This window comes from Mauremys mutica, chromosome 2 (genome assembly GCF_020497125.1).
Source record: "Mauremys mutica isolate MM-2020 ecotype Southern chromosome 2, ASM2049712v1, whole genome shotgun sequence".
In the NCBI taxonomy this organism is placed as follows: Eukaryota; Metazoa; Chordata; order Testudines; family Geoemydidae; genus Mauremys; species Mauremys mutica.
Window position 1 is genome coordinate 238,184,242 of NC_059073.1, and position 23,490 is coordinate 238,207,731.

At 44.4% G+C, this 23,490-nt stretch overlaps 1 protein-coding gene across 1 annotated transcript; it reads left to right on the forward strand.

Moving 5' to 3' along the window:
- Positions 1–926: 926 nt before the first annotated feature.
- POLR1F (RNA polymerase I subunit F) lies at positions 927–7,142 on the forward strand. Its single transcript, XM_045003024.1, has 4 exons — positions 927–1,259; positions 1,564–1,705; positions 5,457–5,665; positions 6,107–7,142. The coding sequence occupies exons 1-4, from the start codon at positions 1,039–1,041 to the stop codon at positions 6,492–6,494; spliced, it is 960 nt and encodes a 319-aa protein (XP_044858959.1). The 5' UTR covers positions 927–1,038; the 3' UTR covers positions 6,495–7,142.
- Positions 7,143–23,490: the final 16,348 nt, after the last annotated feature.

The window sequence follows — 23,490 nt, forward strand, 5'->3', positions numbered from 1 at the left end:
GGTACAGTGGGGATTAGGTCGCGCTAACTATGTCACACAGGGTGTGAAACTTGTCCCAAGCCGGAGCGATGCAGTTAAGAACACAAGACTGGCCGGCCCGGGTCAGACCAAGGGTCCAGCTAGCCCCGTATCCCGGCCAGTGGCCGCTGCTGGCCGCAAAGGGCAGGGAGGCGCCGGCAACCCCTCCGGCCCTTGCTCTCCAGGCCCCGCAGCGCCGCTAGCCCGGGGCCGGGGCGGCCGCGCTGCAGGGCAGCCTTGGTTCACGGGGATCGCTGGGCGCAGCGCGCCCCGGCACCACAGCGGCCCCACGGAGGAGGCAGTTGGCGCCGCTGCGAGCTCCGGGGCCCGCCTGGGGTGTCTCCGCGGGGCCCCCCCCCGCGCCATTTGCCCCCGGCAGGCGGGCGCGAGACGCGGGGCCGGGCAGGGCGGACTGGCCGGGAGCCGGGTGGGGCACCCCAGGGCGCAGCGCCACGAGCGCGGATCCGCTTGGCCCTGCAGCCGCGCGCGGCCCGGGACCGCAGGGCGGGGCAGCGAGCAGCGCGCGCGGGGTCTGCCTCACGCTCCCCCCACTCGAGACTTCGTGGCGCGCGCGCGCGGGAGTCAAGCGGCTGCGGGTCGGGCGCTACCGGGGCTCCCTGAGGGCCGTGCGACTGAGCAGGTCATCTCCGGGCCCCGCCCATTAGCTGAAAGTCCCGCCCCCACATGGCCCCGAGTGACAAAGCTTCCGGTCGCTCGCTCCGCCCAGCTGGTGACGTTGCCCTGCGCAGTGTCTACTGTGACCTCCATCGCCTACAGCCGGAACATGCGCCACATCCACGCTACTGGAGCGGGGAAGACACACACAAGATGGCTGCCCAGCCCAGCTGAACCCAGCTACGACAGTTCCGGCATGAAACGTCACTTCCCCTCCAGGAGGGCCCTAAACTAGAGAGGGCTCGCGTGTGACGTCATTAGGGAGCGCCATCGTGAGTCACGTGCGCGCTCCGTACCAGGCGGACGGTTGGCGTTCGGGGCTCAGCAGACAGTTGTGGTGGCACCATGGGAACCACCGTGGAGGCGCCGCACTCGGCGGCCCGGGCGCTGCCCTGCCCGGAGATCCCGGCCTTCGCGGCCGCCTGCCGCCTGGTGCGGAGCCGCTACTCGTGCCTGGTGGCGGCGCCGCATCGGAGGCACATCGCGCTGGCGCCGCGGTACCTGAGCCGGAAACGCACCGGGATCCGCGAGCAGCTCGACAGGGAGCTGCTGAGATACTCGGAGAGGTGCGATCCGCGGGCACAAACCCTGCCCCTCCCCCACCGAGCGCTCGGAGACAGAGCAACACCCCCCCCCCTTCCCCCCGCGAGATCCACCTCGACTCCACGCCACGCGCGTTCTGGCCCGTCCGCCACGGGCCCCATGTGGCTGAGCCCTCCTTCGGCGAGCGACTCAGCAGCAGCCCCAGCGGGGCGTAGGCCCAAACGTGGAGGAATTTCACTCGTCTCCCCATCAAGTGTGGTGCTGGTTTTGCAGTGTCAGTGTTGGTCAGAAATATTAAAACAACTTGTCTTTCCTCTCCCTGTGTAGCCTCAGCGGTGTGCCAGTGGCTTATGATAACATCAGAGTAGTGGGTGAATTAGGTGATATTTATGATGACCAAGGATTCATCCATTTTAACATTGAAGCAGATTTTGTCATTTTCACTCCCAAGAAAGGAAAAAAGCTTGTGGTATGTAAAAATACTTCAGTTTTACTGTATTTTGCAGTAAGTGAAGCTTATCTTAGCTACTAAGTAGATTGAATAATTGAATTTAAATAGTTACTGTTACAGTTAGTAGACAAACACTGAACTACCGTATCTCTGTTCTTGACTCTGTTTTTCCTGCTAACTTTTCAGCTGTAGGTATAATGTTGTTATAGCAGTGTCAGTCCCATGGTATTAGAGAGATAAGGTGAGTGAGGCAATATCTTTCTCACCAGCAGAAGTTGGTTCAATAAACTAGCTTTCAAGCTACATAGTTATTCAGGGGGCAAAGGTGTTTAGTGTCGTGGCTAAATGCAAGATTAAACAGTTAGTATAAGTAGATGTGATAGGCATCTGTAGGACCCATGGATTTTGAAATATGTGTTGTGCAGACCTCATCCTGAAAGAAATCTTCCCTGAACCTCCTCTTCTGGCCTTCAGACTGCTCCATGCTCATCATCAGAAGCAAGGCCCCCACAGACCAGGACAAACCAACTCAAAGCTGCACCAAACACTGCCAGAACAACAGATGCAAAACCGGCAGACTTGGGGTGCAGTGGGATAGCTCAGTGGTTAGAGCATTGGCCCCCTAAACACAAGGTAGTGAGTTTACTCCTTGAGGGGACCATTTAGGGATCTGGGGCAAAAATCTGTCTGGGGATTGGTCCTGCTTTGAGCAGGAGGTTGGACTAGATAACCTCCTGAGGTCCCTTCCAACCCTGGTATTCTATGATATTCAGACTTATCTTCACTGCTACAGTGATCAACACCCCACAACACACCTTTAAAAACTCATGGTCCTACTTGTGCCTCTCATAACGTGCCATGTACCTCACCCAGTGCATTAAATGCCCACTAACAAGTATGTGGTGAAACCAGACAATCACTATGCTCTTGAATGATCTCATACAGGGAAATAAGACAAAAACACCACATCACCTGTGGGTGAATGCTTTTCACAAAGCAATCCCTCTATATCTGACCCATCAGTCCTCATCTGCAAAGGAAATCTGCATAACACTTTCAACAGACAAACCTAGGAGCTTAAATTCATAACTTTGCTAGACACTAAAAATCATGCTCGTAATAAAGACACTGGATTTATGGTTTATTACAGCTTTCTGTAACCCACTAACCCCCTGTTTTGTCCTATGTCTGCAGGGGTGTTAATGCGCCACTTTGCCTTAAAAGATCCCTTAGGATGCTACTTATGCTACACTATCTGTTCAATCGTGTATTTAGCTGTGACACTGTTAGTAACTTTCCTAGACTTGAAAAAGAGCTCTAGGCAGGTATACCCTTAAAAGGCTGCACTGATGCAGCTGCACCACTGTAGCGCTTAAGTGAAGATGCTCCTAAGCCAATGTGAAGCCAAGCTTCTTCCGTTGTTGTTGTTTGTTTGTTTGTTAATCCTCCGTGAGAGGCTGTAGCTATATCGATGGGAGAAGCTTTTCCATCAACATAGTGCCGTCTACACTGGTCGGTATAACTATGTCACTCGTGTGTAGATTTTTCACACCCCTGAGTGACTTAATTATATCGATATAAGTCTGTAGTGTAGACCTGGGCTCTGTGTGGCTCAAAAGCATGTCTCTCACCAACTGAAGTTTGTCCAATAAAAGATATTACTTCACCCACCTTTTCTCTCAAGTGTAGGTATGTTTTTCCTCCCAAAGGAGGGCTGGTAACCTGGTACCTGTATAGGCTTATACCTAAAGTAATACATAGTCTTATTCATTAATCATAGGCACAAGTATTTGTGGTTATGAAGTGCTCTCTATTGTGATTCTGTTTTGTTTGCAGACAAGAACGAAACACAGAATTTTTGCTCCTGAGCATTTCAAAATAAAGAGTAGGCATATGGATCTCCTAAGAGCTTTAACACAAACATACCTCTGTGTGAATGCTTGCAAGCTTCAGAATTCAAAAAAGTAGGTCAGAATATTGGCCTTCTCACATTGACACATTGCATTTTTAGACACAGTAGTTTAATATATTAACATTCTGTTCCAGGTTTGGCAGTTTTTGATTAAAGTCTACTTCATGAGTCTTTAATGGTAAAATAAAGATATTATCTTACAGAACCTAGGAACAATTCTGCTCTCAGTCTCTCCATTGATACATACAGTGGCCTGTTAAGAGCAGCAGTTCTCAACCTATTTGCCATTGAGAGCTACATATGCAGCTCTCTGTGTTACATGAGACCCATCCACACAATATATTGACTACCGGTAACCTTATAAAAAAAAATTAGTGTTTATTATATTACAGCAATACAATTCAAATCGATATAGTATCTTTCATTTCAACACTGGCAAATGTCTACCAAGAGCATTTTAAATTAGCAAAATAAGTCAAAACATTAACTGTTAAAATTAATTAATTTACTGGAAGGGTAGTGGCTGTGCTGAATGCTCACAGAGCATGGGTGCGAACCCTTCCTGCAAGGATTGAGAGAGTGTAGGGTGCTCCCCCAGCCAGGGACTGCTCCTCATCACCCAGCCTCTCTGGGGCTGTCCCCCCAGCATCCAGACCCCGGCCCCAACACCGGACTGGCACACGTGCCTGCCTTGCGGAGACCAAGTGCCCTGTCCATGGCAAAATGGCCCCCCCAGAGACTGCCCCTCCAGCATCTAGACCCCCATCCAGGGACTGCCCTGTGCCACCAGTCCCTCCACCTAAAATCTGCCTCCCATGCCCCAGCTGCATCCCTGCTCCCCACGGCTCTAGCTCCCTGCAACTTCCTCTCCATGCCCGCTGGCCTTCTACCATGGCTTCATGTAGCTCAGCCATGCAGCCTGTCCTGCCTGCTGGTTGCTGCAATCCTAGTGCTGGGGTCACTGAACCTGCGATTGTGCAGGGGCGCTGAGCACCCTGACCTCCTGCCGCGGGGAAAGGGAGCTGATGCTGCTCGGCCTGATCCTGCTGGTGGGGGGGTGACACTGGGTCCGATCCTGCGCTGCCCCATTTTTGCACCTCCCACAGCCTCTGCACCAAGGGCAGGTGCCCCCCTGCCTTACTTACAGCCCTGAGGATGTCACATGGGCCGCAGCTGTGTGCTGATTGGGCCGCAAGCAGCCTACAGGCTGAGAACAACTGAACTAGAGACTTAATAGGTCTGAAGGTGAAAAATAAATGTTAGAATGTCCAATAGAACACCAGTAGTAATAGTGCTATTTATGGAAATAGAACATTTAAAATTCTCTTAACAAGCTGTATATATGCCATTTTCCCCCCATGCACCCTTTCCCTTCCACACACATCAAGAAAGCATGTAGAGTATTTGGAAGAGTGCTCATGTAGCCGCGTTATGCTGATGGAGAGAGCTCTCCCGTCGACATCATAAAACCAGCTCAGTAAGCGGTGGTCTCTCGCCAACATAGCACTGTCCACACCAGTGCTTCTGTCGGTGAAACTTAACTCACTCGGGGGGTGTTTTTTCACATCCCCGAGCCACAAAAGTTTTGCTGACATAAGTGCTAGTGTGGATGTGGCCTAATTCTATATTTTTAATTTGAAAGACTTAGCAACAATTTTTAAAACGTGGCTTCCATTTGTGCAAGTGCTAAGCCCACTTGCCATGCAGTTGATGATGTGGATTTGCATGTGTGAACTTTCTTATGTACAAGAATCTACAGACAAATGTACAGTGTGTGCAGGAATGAAGATCTCTTACAAGTTGTGGCCCTTAAATGTAGTATAGTCTTTCTTACATGGTTTTCTTTTCTTCTTCCAGGGTGTGATCAATAAAGTGGCCCCAAGTCATATTGGCTGTCTGATACATGGGTGTTTCAATGCTTCCATCCCTAAACCCGATCGAATGTCAGCTATAGAATGGCAAGACCTTGAGTTAAAAATAGGAGATAAACTGGAATTTGAAGTGGTGCATTTAGATTCCGATGCTGCTGGAGTATTCTTCATTCGGGGGAGACTGAATAAAGACAGGTACAGCGCTATATTAAAGCCTTTTTTTTCAAACTCAGCTGATTTAGTGGATTTATTTAAAAACATACTACTTAAAATCAGTGTCTTGCCTTAATTCTGATTTTTTTTCCCTGTATAGCTATGAATATTATATTTTAAGTCAGATTTAAAAATCTGCTAATAAATTCCATACAGAACTAATGCTAATTCTTTAACAGAATAGAGACTAACCAAGTATTGGAAATTGGACATGTATTAACAGGTCATAAAATCTTTTGTTACTAAAAGACCCTAATCTTTTTTTTCTACTTGAATTGCTGTGGGTTTAGCACAACTCGCAGTCTTCAGTTATGTGCTCCATATAATTATTGCATTTCAGCAAAGCTTAACATCATGATGTATTAAATACCTATAGAGATCTCATTCTGCACACTCTTGCTTATTTTGTATGTTTCTTCACAGTATGCAATCCAAATATCCTGAAGCAGTAACTGAAGATACAAACAGTAGAGATGAAATACCAAAGAAAAAACACAAGAAAAGAGACAGAAGGAATTGTGAGTTAGAAAATGACACGGAGCTTACAGACAATGCAGATACTACTGTGGTGGAAGGTGCAGAAGAGCAGAATGCTGATACAGTAAATGGATTTTATGATAAAAAGCCAAAGAAAAAGAAAAAACATAAGCAAGAAAAGCAGAAACCTGTATATTGTGGAGGTGACTGTAGTGGTTACTCAAGTGACCATAAAAAGGTTAAGAGAAAGAAAAGAAAACATTGTGATGTAAATGAAGAGAGTGAATTATCTCAATTGTCACAAGAACCTAAAGCCAAAAAGAGAAAGGAATGACAAATTGACTGAAGAGTCCAAAAGTCCCTTGCTTGAATGTAAGATTGTCGTCTTCTTTCAGAAATACTTGATAAACTTCCAATAAAATCATATTTTCAGTTTGTGTATTTCAGCTTTCATTTATATTACAGTAGCACTTAGAAGTCCCAACCAAGATCAAGGCCCCCTTATGCTAGGCAATGTGTATATATACTCAAACTATATACTTAAGAGTAGGCTAGACAAACACCTGTCGGGGATGGTCTAGATAATACTTAGTCCTGCCAGGAGTGCAGGGGACTGGACTAGATGATCTCTTGAGGTCCCTTTCTATGATTCTGTACATCTTTCAAGATAGGAGATGCCTCTTACTCTCCACAGATAAAGGATGGTAAAGAGGCGGTACATATTCCTGTTTTACAGATGAGGAAATGAGGTACAGAGATTAAGTGACCTGCCCAAAGAGAGACAAGAAGTGTTTGGCAGAGCTGGGAGGTGACCTAGGTGTCTTGAGTGGTAGTGCCTTAACTACAAGAACATGTTTGTGAAATTAAACGTGGTACTCAAATGCAGGCTTTAGTCCTTAAATTTAGTATCCTTAATGCCTTCAAGCAAACTGATCTTTAAAAGGTGGTTTAAGGGCTAGATTCTAATGAATGTGCAGTGAACATAGTGCTTAAGATGACTCTTAAATTTCAGCATGCCAGGGAGTACCTGAAACATTTGCAACAAAATTTACGGTGTGCTACTCTAAATGGAAAAATATCTATTTGGAGAACTGGTCATGTTGTATTCAGGTCCGTTGGGGGTTCAGGGAAGATTAAGTTGTTAGTTTCACAATAGTGCAGTTCACTCCGTTTTCTCACTATATTGTTCCATTTGCTTGTTAATTAGATCTCACTGGACTTCCACTGAGAGACTGTGACTCATCACCAGGATTCCTAGTTTTCCATGATTAAAAAACAAAAATGAAAATAATCTGTGTGTGTGTATGTATGTATGGAACAATATTTGAACAATGTTTTATTGATAAGTTCACAATTTTTAAGCAAGTTCAAAGCCTACTGGTGTCTTCACTCAGAATATGTAGAATTTGTTTTTTACATATACCAAATACTTCTGTGTCTATTCTATATTTTCAGGATTTTTTAAATGCACACAAAATTAAGCAAAAATTACTTCTATATTAATATCACTCACTTTGAGTTAGTCCTGGTTGTTAAAAATAGAGTTGCAGCATTCCAGCCACATTTTCGTCTTTCAGACATTGGCGCTGAGCAGAGAAAAGAACCCTGAGTTTTCTGAAACTTCTTTCCACATCAGCTGAATTTACAGTCAGTTGGAGGAGAACCATTGCATCTTTTTTGCCAGGTTAGGAACACGATTTTCAACAGCCATCCAGAAGAAAATGGGATCCTCAACGTCTCCAAATTAAGTCTTTGACAATCCCTAAATACACTCAGACAGCTATAATTGTGGTTTCACAATCTTTGTTTAGGATCCAGTGCATGAACAGCATGGAGAAAATTAAGTGCTGGTTGTTTATTTTTTAGCTTGTACTGTCTCAGTTTATCAGCAGTGCTTTAAGCAGCTGCAGATCTATTTGCATTTTCAGTTGATGCAAGATGCTCTAGCCATGAAATTAAATCCAGGAAAATGTACACTTTGTGCATTGGTATTTTTAGGACTGCAAAACATCCAGTATTGTCACCAAGTGTCCGCAGTTCTCTGCAATGTATTTCAGGTCTGCATGCACATCTGCTGCTAACAAGCTAGCTAGTTCCTGCAGAACAGATTTATCCCCATGTTCCATTTGTTCATGCTCCTTGAACCTATGGTAGAACTGGTAGAACTGTACATTGTATTTTATATAATTGAACCATGTATTCCACCTGGTCCCAATTGGTTCGGGTGGAAGTGTTGGTGAATCAACACTATTTACTCAGGTATCTCAAGTATTGTTTACGACAAGCTGGAGATTTCACTAAAATTGACTTAATCTCAAATCCACTTAAAGGTATCTTGCCAAGTATTTCCTGCCAGAGCGACTATATGTGCATAGCAATGAAGACAAACACAGTTTGACCACAGGTTGCAAAGCACATCATTTCAAGCCTTTGCCATGTAACTCGTACTGTCTGTTACAAATGCTAATATTTGATCAAGTGGTGGGGTGCTGAATTCCACCATACAAGAAATAAAGGCTTGTGAAATGGGGGCATATATAACTTTGCTGAGGTACACTGTCTTTACAAGCTGTGGTGTGGTAATGTCAGCATGCTTAGGAGAATCTACCTTGAGCACCTTAAATAAAATATTGAAAACTGGTCTATTTTGGAAGTGTTTTGTCGACAATCATAGCAATAGAGTCTCCTTTCAGGTCATTGAGAAGGCACTGTTTTTTTCTCTTCAAAAAGAGTTGGTAAGTAATGGGAATACAATTGATCTGACTTGGGAATGGCACTGCCTCCCTTAATGAGCTTGCTCAAAAAAATCTGACAACAGGTAAATCCATTTTATGCAGAGGAGGAATGTCTGCATTTACGCACATTTGAACAAAATCTGAAGTGACAGTTTCACTCTGTTCTTTGGCAGTTGTAAAAACGCTGGAACGATCCAGTGCATTGTTTCTTTACTGTTGTCAATGACTCTGCTGTTTCAGCCTAGTTTTCATTTAGTTTGTTTAGAGCTTTCCATGTGTTCTACAGTTGTCTGCCTTCTAACGCAGCCTTGCTCCATACAGTACAGAACAGCACATTGATGGTAGTGTGAAATTTGTCCTTGCCAGACTCAGTGAGATGGTCTTTAGGGGTGATTTTTAAAGTTTTCGGCATCTTTTGATAACTTTAAATACATCTGCAGGCTGAAGTGAAATTTGAGATGCATTAAAACACAAACCCCTATCCAAGTTGAGTCATTTCTACAAGCAGTTGGAGTATTTTTAGTTACGTAAATTTAAAGCTCATTCAAAAATCAACCACAAGAGGGGGAGTTTGCATGCACTGAATAAGTGATACTGATACTTTCAGTAAAAATTAGTTAATAGTTCATTTGTTTTTATTTTATCACAAAATATAAAAACTAAAGATTCTTTGTAAAAATGCAAATTCTGTACTTTTCCATGGCAAACTGATTTCTAGGATCCCTGCTCACCACATTTTCCCCAAACTTTCTTCATTTTTATTCATGAGTTAGTAAGTGCCTGGAGTTATTTGTATAAAATGTGTGCTGCATATGTGTGGCTTGAAGCCTTCCTTCTGCTAGCTGCAAATTTCAACATATGGGTGCATAGAATCATAGGACTGGGTGAGACCTCAAGAGGTCTTCTAATCTAGTCCCCTGCAGGATCAGGGCAGGACTAAGTATTATCTTCTAGACCATTCCTGACAGGTGTTTGGAGATTCTTAAGAGCAGGTTAGACAATGAAGATTCCACAACTTCTCTAGGCAATTTATTTCAGTGCTTAACCACCCTGACAGGAAATGTTTCCTAATGTCCAGCCTAAACTGCCCTTGCTGCAATTTAAGCCCATTGCTTCTTATCCTATCCTCAGAGGTTAAAGAAAACAATTTTTCTCCCTCCTGTTGTAACAACCTTTTACATACTTGAAAACTGTTATGTCCCCTGTCTTCTCTTTTCCACGCTATACAAACACAATTTTTTCTATCTTCACTCATAGGTCACGTTTTCTAGACCTTTAATCATTTTTGCTCCTCTTCTCTGAACTTTCTCCAGGTTCTCCACAGAACTGGACACAGTAGAGCAGAAGAATTACTTCCTGTGTCTTGCTTACAACATTCCTGCTAATACATCCCAAATGATGTTTGCTTTTTTTGCAACAGTGTTACACTGTTGACACATATTTATCTTGTGATCCTCTGTGGTACTCCTTTCTAGGCAGTAATTTTCCATTTTGTATGTGTGCAACTGATTGTTTCTTCCTTAATGGAGTACTTTGCATTTGTCCTTATTGGATTGCATCCTATTTACTTTAGACCATTTCTCCAGTTTGTCCAGATCATTTTGAATTTTAATCCTGTCCTCCAAAGCACTTGCAACCCCTCTCAACTTGGTATCATCTGCAAATTTTATAAGTGTACTCTCTATACCAGGGGTCGGCAACCTATGGCACACGTGTGGCAGACAGCATGTGAGCCAATTTTTAATGGCATGCTGCTGCCTGCCAGGACTCCAGCGTGCCATTTAAAATCCTGCCCGGCACAGCAAAGTCCGGCCGATCACAGCAAGCCACCGGCACCGCCCCTACCTTCCCCTCTTCCCATGAGCCCTGCCACCTTGCGTGCAGCTCTCTGGGGGCCGGGGCTGCGCACTCCCGCGGACCAGTGTTTGGCTTTGCAAGGGAGGAAGACACGCTTCCTGCTCATTCAGAGCCCTGCCGCCATGCGCACAGCGCTCTGGGGGGCCGGGCTGCGCGCTCCCGTGGGGCAGCATATCTGGCTTTGCTTGGAGCCTCATGGTAAGGGGTCCGGGGCTGGGGGGTGGGGTTGGGTAAGGGGTGGGGGCAGTCAGGGGACAGGAAGCAGGGTGGGTTGGATAGGGGGTGGGATCCCGGGCGGGGTGATTAGGGGCGGGGGTCTCTGGAGGGGGCAGTCAGGGAGCAGTGGGGGTGGATGGGGCATGGGAGTCTCGGGGTCTGTCAGGGGGTGGGGGCGGATAGGGGTCAGGGCAGTCAGGGGACAGGGAGCAAGGAGGGTCCTGGGGGGGCAGTTAGGGTTGGGGGGGTCTCTGGAGAGGGTGGTCAGGGGACAAGGAGCTGGGGGGTTGGATGAGTCAGGAGTTCTGGGGGTCCTGTCAGGAGGCAGAGGTGTGGAGAGGGGTTGGGGCAGGCAGGGAGCAGGGGGAGGATTGTATGGGTCAGGAGTTCTGGAAGTCCTGTCAGGGGGCGGGGAGCGGTTGGATAGGCATGGGAGTCCCAAGTGTCTGTCTGGAGGTGGGGGTGGGGCTGTGGATAAGGATCAGGGCAGTCAGGGGAAAGGTAGGGGGAAGGATCATAGCGGGGCAGTCAGGGGACAAGGAGCTGGAGAGGCTTAGATAGGGGATGGGGTTCTGGGGGGCAGTTAGGGGCAGGGGTCCCAGGAGGGGGTAATCAGGGGACAAGGAGTGGGGGGGGTTGGGGGTTCTGAGGAGGACAGTCACCCAGCCCTCTGCCCTGAGCCCTGACCCCACACCACACACACACACCCAGCCCTCTGCACTGAGCCCCGCACACACCCCAGGCCCCTCCCTGATCCCTGTACCTACCTCATACATACCCAGCCCTCTGCTTGACTCCTTCACCCCCCCCCATGACCCCAGCCCTGACTCTGGCACCCCCGCATATACCCAGCCCCCCCTCTTCCCTGACACCTGCACCCCACTCACATGCGCCCAGCTCTCTGCCCTGACTCTTGCACTCCCCGACATCCCCAGTCCCCCCACCCCATGCACCCCCCACATCCCCACCCCGAGCACCAAACGGGAGCTCCTGCACCTCCCCACACTTTCCCACCTGCACCCTTCGCATCAAATGGGACCTGCCCAGGTAAGTGCCCCACACCCAAACCTCCTGCCCCAAACCTGAGCCCCCTCCCTCATTCTAGCTCCTGGCCAGACCCTTCACCCCCAGCCCTGTGCTCAGTGCACTCCCACCCTCAGCTCAGTGCAGAGAGAGGAAGAGAATAGGCCAGAACCTAGGGAGAAGGTAGTAGCCGCTCAGCCCACTGCCGGTCTGGGGTCTTGGCCACCCCCTCACAGCCTGCTGCTGGTCTGGGGTTCTGGCTGCCGGACCCTTGCCAGCCGGAGTCCCGGCCGCAGGCCCAGCTTAGCCCGCTGCCAGCCTAGGTGAACAGAACCCCAGACCAGCAGCGGGCTGAGCAGGCCAGCGGCGTAAGATCAACATTTTAATTTAATTTTAAATGAAGCTTCTTAAACATTTTGAAAACCTTGTTTATTTTACAATACAACACTAGTTTAGTTATATAATATACAGACTTATAGAGAGAGACCTTCTAAAAAACATTACAATGTATTACCGGCACGTGAAACCTTAAATTAGAGTGAATAAATAAAGACTCAGCATACCACTTCTGAAAGGTTGCTGACCCCTGCTCTATACCGTTATCTAAATCACTGATGAAGATATTGAACAGAGCCAGAACTGATCCCTGCAGTACCCTACTTGATATGCCCTTGCAGTTTGACTGAACCACTGATAACTAGTTTTTGGTAACGGTTTTCCAATCAGTTTTGGACCCACCTTATAGGAGCTCCATCTAGGTTGTATTTCCCTAGGGCTTGTCTACACTGGCAATTAACAGCGCTGCAACTTTCTTACTCAGGGTGTGAAAAAACACCCCCTGAGCTCAGCAAGGTGCAGCACTGTAAAGCGCCAGTGTAAACAGTGCCCCAGCGCTGGGAGCCGCACCCCTTGTTGAGGTGGGTTTTTTAGCGCGCTGGGAGAGCACTGTAACCACACAAGTCACGTTGTAGACCAGTGTAGACTAGCCCCTATTTGTTATGAGACGGTCAAGATATATCACATCCTATCCATAAGGCTTATTACCTGTCAAAGAAAGCTATTAGGTTGGTTTGACACTATTTGTTCTTGACAAATCCCTGCTGGTACTTATCACCTTACTATCTTCTAGGTCTCTGCAAATTGATTGCTTAATTATTTGCTCCATTATCTTTCTGGGTACTGAAGTTAAGCAGACTGGTCTTGGGTTTATAGATTGGCACTATATTTGCCCTTTTCCAGTCCTCTGGAATCTCACCTGTCTTCCATGACTTTTCAGAGATAATCACTAATGGCTCAGATATCTCCTCAGTCAGCTCCTTGAGTATTCTAGGACATATTTCAGCAGGCCCTGGGGACTTGAAGACATCTAACTTATCTAAGTAATTATTAACTTGTTCTTTCCCTGTTTTAGCCTCTGATCCTAATTAATTTTCACCGGCATTCATTAAGATGTCCAATTGCTACTAAACTTTTTGGTGAAAACAAACAGTGTCATTTAGCACCACAATTTCCACATTTTCTGTTTTTGTCATCCCCCTCACCCCCATTGAGTAATGGGCCTATCCTGTACTTGGTCTTCCTCTTGTTTCTAATTGTAGCCATAGGCTAAACTTGCCCATTATATTCACTCCTTTGTATTCACTGGCTTGCCTTCAGTAGATTTAGCTGCTTTTATTATATTCTGCAGTAACACAAGAAACCTACAGCTCTGTATCCTGTAAGATATTAGCGGAAGCTTAAGTGTGGTTAAGTAGGCCATAACCCTTGGCATAGATCAGCAGTTAGCTTTAAATTCCGGGAACTAAGAAGAGCTTGCTCAATGATAGAATGTTCCAGTGGGTGCTATTGGAGGGAACATGGAAGTAATAACTGCAAATCCACTTAAGCAAGGAGTGACGGGTATGATCATGAGCTGAAACGGCAGTTATACGTATCAATATGTTAACCTATAGAATAAGTACACCTCAGTATTGTGTTGGTGAAAAGGCTAAATATGGACATGGAGGACCGCTCGGGCCCTATACCAGGGCAGTCACCATGTGGTTCGGGACTTGTTCTTTCCTGGGCCTCTTCCATTGCTGCCTGATCCTCTACTACTTGACCCTTCAACTCACTGGGGAACTTGGACCACTGGACACTGTGGCATGCCAGAGACAAGGCTGGTCCTTTGTCTCTTACCACCAGGTCCTCAACAAAGGGTGTGAGTGTGCAATTCTAAGAGCTTATGTATAGATTGATACCACATTGTATTCTCTCTATTTTATTGTGAGGCTTGGATCTTTTATAACTTTATCCAATATTCTAATAAAGATATCTATAAGGTTTTACTTTGCCCTCAGTGTGAGTGTCCTTGTCATCCACCACAAGACTCCGCACAAGATATTGAACTCCATAGTGTGGATTCTGTGTAGCTTGATTCTGGGGGAACAACCTTATCACAGATCAATTGGCCATTAATCCAAACACAATTAACCTTCAAAGAGGGTCAGACAACATAATGTATTTGTAGAATGTTCTTGTCTTGTTACCATTCTTTATGTCTCTAGCTAGTTTAATCTCATTTTGTGCCTTGGCCTTTCTAATTTTGTCCCTTCATACTTGTGTTATTTGTTTATATTCATTCTTTATAATTTGACCTAGTTTCCACTTTTTGTAGGACTCTTTTTTGAATTTCAGATAATTGAAGATCTCCTGCATAACCCAAGGTGGTCTCTTGCCATACTTCCTATCTTTCCTTCACAATGGGATAGTTTGCTCTTGTGCCCTTAATAATGTCTCTTTGAAAAACCGCCAACTCTCTTGAACTGTTTTTCTCCTTAGACTTGCTTCCCAACGGATCTTATCTACCAACTCCAAGTTTGCTAAAGTCTGCCTTCTTGAAACCCATTGTCTTTATTGTGCTGTTTTCCCTCCTACCATTCCTTAGAATCATGAACTCTATCATTTCATGACCACTTTCACCCAAGTTGCCTTTCAAATTCTCAATCAGTTCTTCCCTTTTTGTCAAAATCAAATGTAGAACAACCTCTCCCCTCGTGGCTTTCTCCACCTTCTGAAATAAAAAAAATGTCTCCAATACATTCCAAGAACTTGTTGGAACATGCAGATATGGTGACAGTATGTTTCTGATTGTTGGACTAGGGCCACTATGACATCAGTCCTCTTTCAGTCACCAAATATAGCTTTGTATATGCTGGAAAAATGAAGTATTAAGTGTTAACTCACATTTTAATGAAGAAAGCCCAATTTCCTTATGCGGTGGATTGTCACTGTGGAATTTTTGATCTTCCATAATATGTGTAACTGCATTCTTCTGAACAGCTATTATAGTAGGAGTTCGGGATGATTGTGCCTGAGCTGTTCTCTCATCTTTTTCACCTCCGTTTGCTCACATAAATTAAGTGACCTTAGTTTTGTGCATTATTAGTTGGCATCATCAGCAACTTGGACGTAATAATAACCTTCCACTTTCTCTTCAGATGTAGAAACAATTTTGTGGGCACTCAGTTTTCCTCTGTGAATATTTTTAGTCATTAACAGGCCATTTCTCAGGTTAGTGCAGTCACCTGCTTGATTGGTGCATTAGTATCCCTATCGATTTTTAGGTTGTTTTCCCCCTTTATGGTATTGTGACAGGGTGCTGGCTCAGGAAATCTGAGCCAGGCCTGTGTGACGCCAGCTCCAATCAAGGAAGGGGAATTGGAGTTGGCTGAGTAAGCCCAGGCCTGATTGACAAATGGGGAACAGCTGCCAGCCTTGTTAGCCAGGGGCTACATAAAGGCTGGCAGGAAAGAAGCCTAGGGGGAGAAGTAAAGGGCTGAGCCAGAGAATTAGAGAGTGTGGGAGCTCTTCCCTGCTGGCTGCAGGAGCTAGCTGTCCCTGAGGCTGCAAGACTGAAGCTATTTGTAGCTAGAAGATTGTGGGATAGTAAACTGTAAATAAGAGCAGGAGTGACTGCACCAATGCAGAGATCTCTGGATGGTTTGTGGGTGTAGTAGGGGCAGAAGCGAGGAGGATGCTGTGGTGCCCTGCCACAGGTATCTACTAACAGATCTGTATTTGTGTCCATAGACGTGTAGCCAGTGTGAAGTGCATTTGTCTTTCAAAAGTTACTCATTTTGTATTTTATTCAAGGTAATGTTCACATTATATTTGTTTAAGCAGGTTGTGAGCTTCTTAGTCTCTACTTTCCAGTTGTCTTTGACACAAGCAGCAACCCTTTTTATTTCAGATGAAGATAGATTTGACCTAAAAAGAAGTCAGTTAAGAGCTCCTGGATGCTTTGAAACAGGGACTTAAATTGTTGTTGTCAAAATCTTGATAGCAAAAATGTCAGACCTTGCAGGATCAAACCTAATGTTCTGTTTTCCTTTAGACAGTCTCATTGAATTGCACACTGGATCTTGAATCCGAGTTTTGATATGGAGTACTTCTTTTGATGAGTGAATCCTACTATTGTACTACTTCACTCATGACTTAACATTTTGCTTAGAATGGCTTTCACTACTGTTCATTTATTTGCTGAGGGAGGGGGCCATTGGGCTGTGACACTACCACTTACTTCAACATGACTAAAGTTGAAAGGTCAGATAGTTTATTTATATACAGTTGTGCGAAGCACGGGGTTGTCTTGTGCTTGGCACTATACAAACAGTATTGGATAGTTCTTGCCCTGAAGAGTCTACAGTCTAAATAGACAAGACAGAGACAGGGTGGGGGAAGGGGTATAACATAAGCAGAGTGAACAGTGTGGTGGCTGCAAGTGGCATATTAGTGCCACAACATTATTTTGGTAGGGGGCAGGGGGCTAGGAGGGGATAAGCTAAATGGGAATGGAAGGAGGGGGGCAGGGCAGGCAGGAAGAGGGACAAGTATGGAGTTAAGCCACGCTGAGGAGGCTAAGGGAGGGACAGTTTTGGAGCAAACAGTCAATCAGCACAGGGCAAAGAAAATCCAGGTAACATACGATTGTTTTAAAAATCACTAGTAATCATCAAGAGCTTTTACATGTATTACAGTTAAAATGAGAAACAGGCCCCTTGTAACAGCCACCGAAGGCTCATAAATGAGATGAGCTAGCCAGCTTCTTATTGGGCTCTTAGCACTTGCCCTGCCAATGTTCCAGAAACTTCTAGATACCAGCCATACCCCTCTGCACTTCTCAACCCATTACCCTGTATCAAATAAGTTGAGCACAGCTCACTGCAATGCTCTATTACCAGGGCCTCAACCAGTTTCCCTGCCACCTTCTAGATAGTTCTCACTTTTGTTTCCTAACAGGCATAAGAAGACCTTGATGATCTCATCACTTAACCATTTAGAATAGTTTTCAATCACCATTGGAAGAGTAATTTCCAGTACCAAACTTCTAAGAGTAAAATAGAAGCTAAAGCTCTATTACATTGGCTTTTTACTGTGGAAAAAAATGAGGTTTTCATAACCCTATATCAAAAGTAGCATAGTACAAAAATAAGTTTCTCAGCACCATTTCTGCTCCTAATCCAGCCAGAGACATTTGACTGCACTTCTACAATTCCAGCAAGCTACAGAATAGGCTATCTCAGGGTGCTGAAACCAGCCATCTGAAAAAATGCAAAAAATTGATCACATCGTTGGTCACAGAATCTTTCTTTAACCCAAAATCTATAGCGCATAATTATGTCAGATGTCATGTACCATTTTCTAGATCCTACCACTCCACCCCTAGCCTTTTGACAGATAAAAGAAAATTAAAAATAAATGCATGACTTTTGGCAATAATTGTGCAGGCTGAACAACCTGTTGTTCCTATGTCGCAGATTATATAGTATTCCACAGATTAGATTTCTGGTCAATGAACATGATACCACACTACAAATTGAGTTTACGAAATTGGATATGTCAGGCAATGGGATCTACAACATAGTTGACTGTTTTCTGTCTTAGAGGATAAGTCAAGAAAAGACAAACAAAAGTTTTTCACAGTTGGAGCCAGTATTGGCAGCTTCACAGTTACACTGTTGATGTTGCTGAAGACACTATTTTGGATTAGCCAACTATGGCAAGAAAACTTGGATTTTGAAAAGCAAATTGTCACTCCATGCATGACTCTAAAGGGAAAAAAACCAAAACTGATTAAAAGAAAAATGTAAGATTTTTCCAGTGCTTCAAATTTACCAAGGAAAGAGCCAAATTCAGACGTTTTCCATAAGAGTTCACATGAAGTCCAGTAACTATAAATGTTTAGCTTGCTTTGTTCTCCAGGACTACAAATGGTGAGCTGTGTAGCAGTTTGATTCAGGCGAAGGTTTTTAAATGTAAAGCGCAAGGCTGCCTGCAAGGCCAGATATTAATGTCCTTTGGTGGATTTCACATTTGTAGGTTTACTTTTGCCTTTTTACACTTCACTGTAGATTATGCATATGGCTATTAAACAGAGATTTGTTTGTGTACATGTGGCAAATAGAGGACTGTAAGATAGGATTAAACCCAAGCATTTAGACTGATGCTTATGCCATTAAGATCTGTCATCTACACTGAAAACTAAACTAGGCGCTTGCTCCAAATCTAACTGAAGAGAAAGCGGACTAGCCTAGGAAGTTTGAACATTTAGCTTGGAGTTTACTCGTTTGCTTAAAGCTAATAGATGACAGGAGGCCAGTCTTCCTGCCAGTAGTTGATAACCTGAAAACCTTTTATCTAGTATGAAAAATGCATTTGCAATTTAACACCTGTACAACAGGGATTCTTAGACGTTTTAAGAACATAGACCACCTCTTAACATTGTTTTCATTCATGATTACACAGACTACCTGTTGTTTACATGACTGCATAACATTTCTGTGGCAATTGAAGCAATTGCTTCCACAAGAAAATACTGATATTTTTAGCTGTCTTTAATATAATGGCAGTTTGTCCTCTTAGAGCAGTGATTTTCAAACTTTTTGACCTGAGCATCCCCACTTTTGAGTTACAGTTTTTGATTGTGCCTCCAAAACCTGCCCCTCTGTTACATGCTGTACCTCAGAGTGACACCTAGGAACCCTGATATTCACCACTGTCATATAATTGACATATTTTGTACAAAGTATGCCTTGTGAGGTATCATTCTAAGTCTTGTTCTACTGAACATCAATATCCTGTTGGATTGTATGTGCTATCATTATATGTGAGGTTATGAAGTATTGCAATATGTTGTGAGATTGGGGAAACCCACAATCAGTCTTTCCGGTCCAACAAAGGAGTAGCCAGATGTGCTGATGGCCTATTAAAGGGCATGTACTCTCCCAACAGCCATCCCCGAAGACTTCTCGAAAGAGCACATAGACAATAGAGACTGCTTGACCAATGGGGGCAACCCACCACATCATAGCAAAAGATCTTTCCAGCAAGCTGGAAGAAATTGTAAAAGAGGGGAATTGACAATCACTTGGCCTCACTCTCTCCTCCCGCACCTAAACACCTGGAAACACATCTGGATGACAGACTTTGAACTGGGGGAGAGTGGTCCCAGGCCGGGAATTGAAGATCTGCAACCTGCTTGTACCATCTGTCAGGGCGAGAGACGGCTTTATTCAAATCCTGTTTAGTTTGTATAACTCGGACTGTGAATTGATTTTTATTTCTTAAGTAACCAACTTTGATCTCTACACTTGCTACTTATAATCACTTAAAATCTATCTTTCTGTAGTTAATAAACCTGTTTTCTACTTTACTTAAAACAGTGTGTTTTGGCTGAAGTGCTTGAGAAATCTCAGCTCAGTTTACAAAGGCTAGTGTGTGTCCTCTCCACATCGAAATGGTGCAGTCTGGGCAGTAGAGCAAAAGACAGACAGTTTGTCCAAAGTGACTTTTTGTTACTCCACTCAGAGGCTCCAGTCAATCCTGGGGCTCCATTTTATGAGGTACTGCAGAAATATATTGTCTATTATTTACATTGCAGTAGTGCCGACAAGGTGCTAATCAGCACTTCATTGTGCTAGGTTCTGTATGATAACTAGAGCAGGGACAATTCCTTCCTGAGAGCTCACAATCTAGGATTATGACACAATGCACCAGGTGGCTAGATGAGCAGTTAAGGGTCCAATGGGATCAAAGACAACAAAGTAGTAAAGATGGATATGCTTTTAAGAAAACAGGTTCTGGTCCGAATACCTATAGTAGAACATGTTTTGTAATGTTTATCCTAGCTGCAATGAGCACAGTCCTGGAATTAAAAATAAATTGTAAAACTAATAAAGAGAATTCATTTGTATTTTTTACAATAATTTCTTTTGTTGCAAGAACCATGTTTCAGTGTGGAGAAAGGAGATTGGAAAAGCAGATAAAAACACAACTACATTCTTTCATATACTGTCTTTTAATTTGGTCCAGCAAAGGTTTATAGACTGGGACAAATAAAGTCATAAATTTGACAGCCATAATCCCAAATAGACCATATTACTGAAGCACAAATCATAACCACAGATTTTGTTCAATTTTCCTTTCGTGCTCCAGGTAGTCAAGGATATTCAGAGCTGTCTGGATTTTAGTTACTACACAAGTGCATATTTGTTTTATGCTACTTTATTGTTAGAATATAGCTAAAACAGAAAACAAAAATATTTAACAAATGAATTACTTGGAGGTATAAATTACAATTTTGCCCACTCTTTCCAATATATATTGCTCATTGCTTTAGTTAGCATTAAAGTGCTTTTGTAGCTTGCAATACTGGACAAAGTTTTATAAATGTACCATACTTAATTTCCAGTTTAATTTCTCTGCTGGAAAGCAGTGCCTACTTCAGGGCCACCATATTGCAGTGTATTAAGATATTGGACATGAGGATTCACAGGGAAGACACAAGTGTCACTCTTTTACATTGTTCTGATGTATTGTGGGAGGAGAGAGAGTGTCTGCAATCAATACATTAGTTTGTTGCCATTTCCCTTGATAAGACAAATGCCACAAAGACAATGATCTGCAGTAGATTGATACTTGAGCAATAAAAAAAATGCAATTTGGGGTTCCCTACAAATTGATGTTCCCCCACAAATGTTTATTGTTTTTGTCTGTGTAGACCATTTGTCAATGCAAACATCTTACCAAAAGTTAGTTTAAAGAAACTCTTACCAACTCAAGGACTTGTTTCAACTCCCATTGAAGTAAAAAATACTCCAACTGACTTCAAAAGAAGTTGGACTGGACACCATTAGCCTTGATGCCGCCATTTCATTTGCATTTTGCATAATATTACATATAATATACTATATTGTTTTTGCATTCTCCTCATAAAAGTGATAGCTTCTTAGTAAGGCAACAATTCTGTTCTGGACTGAATTCTTCAGATAGTTTATCCAATCCTGCTTAAATTGGGCATGACAAATTAGTGATACCTGATATCCATCCATCTATCCATATGAGAGAAAGAAAGAAATATATCATTTGCATTACAGTAGTGCTTAGTGGCCTCAACAAGGATCAGGGTCTCAATTTGGTAGGAACTGTTCAAATGCATACTGAAAATCTTTCTTTGCCCCCAAAGAACTTACAGTCTAACTAGACAGAGAAAATTCTCCACAGCTCTCCCACCATGCCCCAACTCACACCTTAGCTGGAGATTAAGAAATGTATCAAAGTCACACAGATGATTGATTGACTCAAACCATTCCCAACAGGGTAGTTGTCCATCTCACTATGAAATACTAAACATCAAATTTTCCTGGTTTCTTCAGAAAGAGAACAGTTTTTATTATCCATACATAGTTTTAAAGTTTATCTCTCTATAATTTTTTAAGAAATATTGTAACAAGGAGCTTGTAGGGGCAGAAAGCCAAATGGTTGGAATGCTTGACTTCCAGCCCCTTTGTTTCCCTGGTCGAGGTGCCTGAGTCATTAAGGCACTGGGCTAGGGGAACCCAGACCCTCCCACTCCACCATGTCTCAGCCCAGGATCCTGGATAAGTTAACCCCTGAACAGAGGACCTCCCAACGGGAAGTCTATGCCCACTGCCCTGAGCTATTTCCTACCACTATCCCTTCAGTTTGGGGCATGGCCCCTATCGTCCAAGTCCCTCTGGTGGCTTGTCTCTAGTCATCATTATTGATGATCCCTCGAAGTCGAGGATGATTGTCTTTGATGGATTGTCCATTTCAAGTTATTTGTGAGTCCACTGATGAGGCTTATTCTAGAGCCATAGACTGTGCCACATTGCAGATATGTATTTCCAAGCAGGGTGGGTGAACCTGGGATGTTGGTTCGAGCTATGGCATGCTTTTTCTGTTGCTCCCGTTTTTCCATTACATGTAGTTGCATCTGGTTCTCAAAGTGATTAGTTCCCTGCCTCAAGAAATTTCCCTGTTGTTGTTGGTCCTGGGTTATACATTCCCACGAGTTGATGCCAATGTTGTATTTCCTCATATTATGCTTGAAGACATCTCTAGCATTTTTTCTGCCTTCCTATATAGAATGTTTGCCTTGGCTGAGTTGAGAATAGAAAACTTGTTTTGGCAGTCTGGAATCAGGCATCCGAAAAACATGACTTGCCCAGTAAAGCTGATGACAAATAATCACTGCCCTGATGCTCGTGACATTGGCTTGCGAGAGGACGCTAATGTTAACATGTCTATCAGCCCAGCTCTCAGTCACTGTGGGTGGAGTGGGGACCCAGAGTTTTGAGCCACTGGCCCCTGAGCTCCAAGCTGCAGTGGGTGGCAGGGGTCCCCGCAGCTCTCAGCTGCCCTGGGCTGTGGTGGGACCCAGAGTTCCCAACCACCATGGGCAGTGGGAGGCCCCTGCGGCTCCCCCCCACTGTGGATGGTGGGGGGAACCCAGAGCTGTCATCTGCTGCGGCGAGGGGTGCTGGACCCCCATCCGCCCTTCCCTCCCACAGCAGGCTTTCATCCTCCCATCAGCCCCATTTTGTCACAGTTATTTTTAGTAAAAGACTATGAATTTTTTGCTTATTGTCTGTGACCTGTCCCTGACTTTTACTAAAAATAACCATGACAAGATCTTAACCTTAACCATAAGTTTGGTTTTATTTCTGATGTCACAATCTTCAAACACCCTCTTTCTCAGATGACCAGACGCTCAGCTAGAATGTTTGAGCAGGTACTGGATTTCTTTGTCAATGTCAGCTGTCTGTGAGAGGTGGCTTCCAAGATATGGGAAATGCGCAAGGTTTTCTAGAAGGTTATCGTGGATCTGTATTGCTGATGCTGGGAGCTGTGCACCAGGAGCTTGCTGATAGAGGATCTTTGTCTTCCAGAGGTTGACTGTCAGTCCCATTTTCTGGTATGCATCAGCAAAGATGTTGATGATCACCAGAAGATCTCTTTCTGAGTGAGCACACGCTACAGCATCATCCACATACTGAAGCTCAACGACTAAGGTTGGCAATGTTTTGGCTCTGGATTGGAAGAAGCCCAGACTGAACAGCTTCCCATCCGTTCGATAGATTAGCTGCTGCCGGGATCTTGTCAGTGATCAAATAGAGCACTGCAATGAGGAAGTTGGAGAAGAGTGTGGGGCAATGA

Excerpts from the sequence above, each read along its gene's own strand:
- POLR1F (XM_045003024.1), top strand. The coding sequence starts at position 1,039 with ATGGGAACCACCGTGGAGGCGCCGCACTCGGCGGCCCGGGCGCTGCCC. Across the intron at positions 1,706-5,456 it reads AGAAAGGAAAAAAGCTTGTG|GGTGTGATCAATAAAGTGGC; the intron begins GTATGTAAAAAT and ends TTCTTCTTCCAG. Across the intron at positions 5,666-6,106 it reads GGGAGACTGAATAAAGACAG|TATGCAATCCAAATATCCTG; the intron begins GTACAGCGCTAT and ends GTTTCTTCACAG.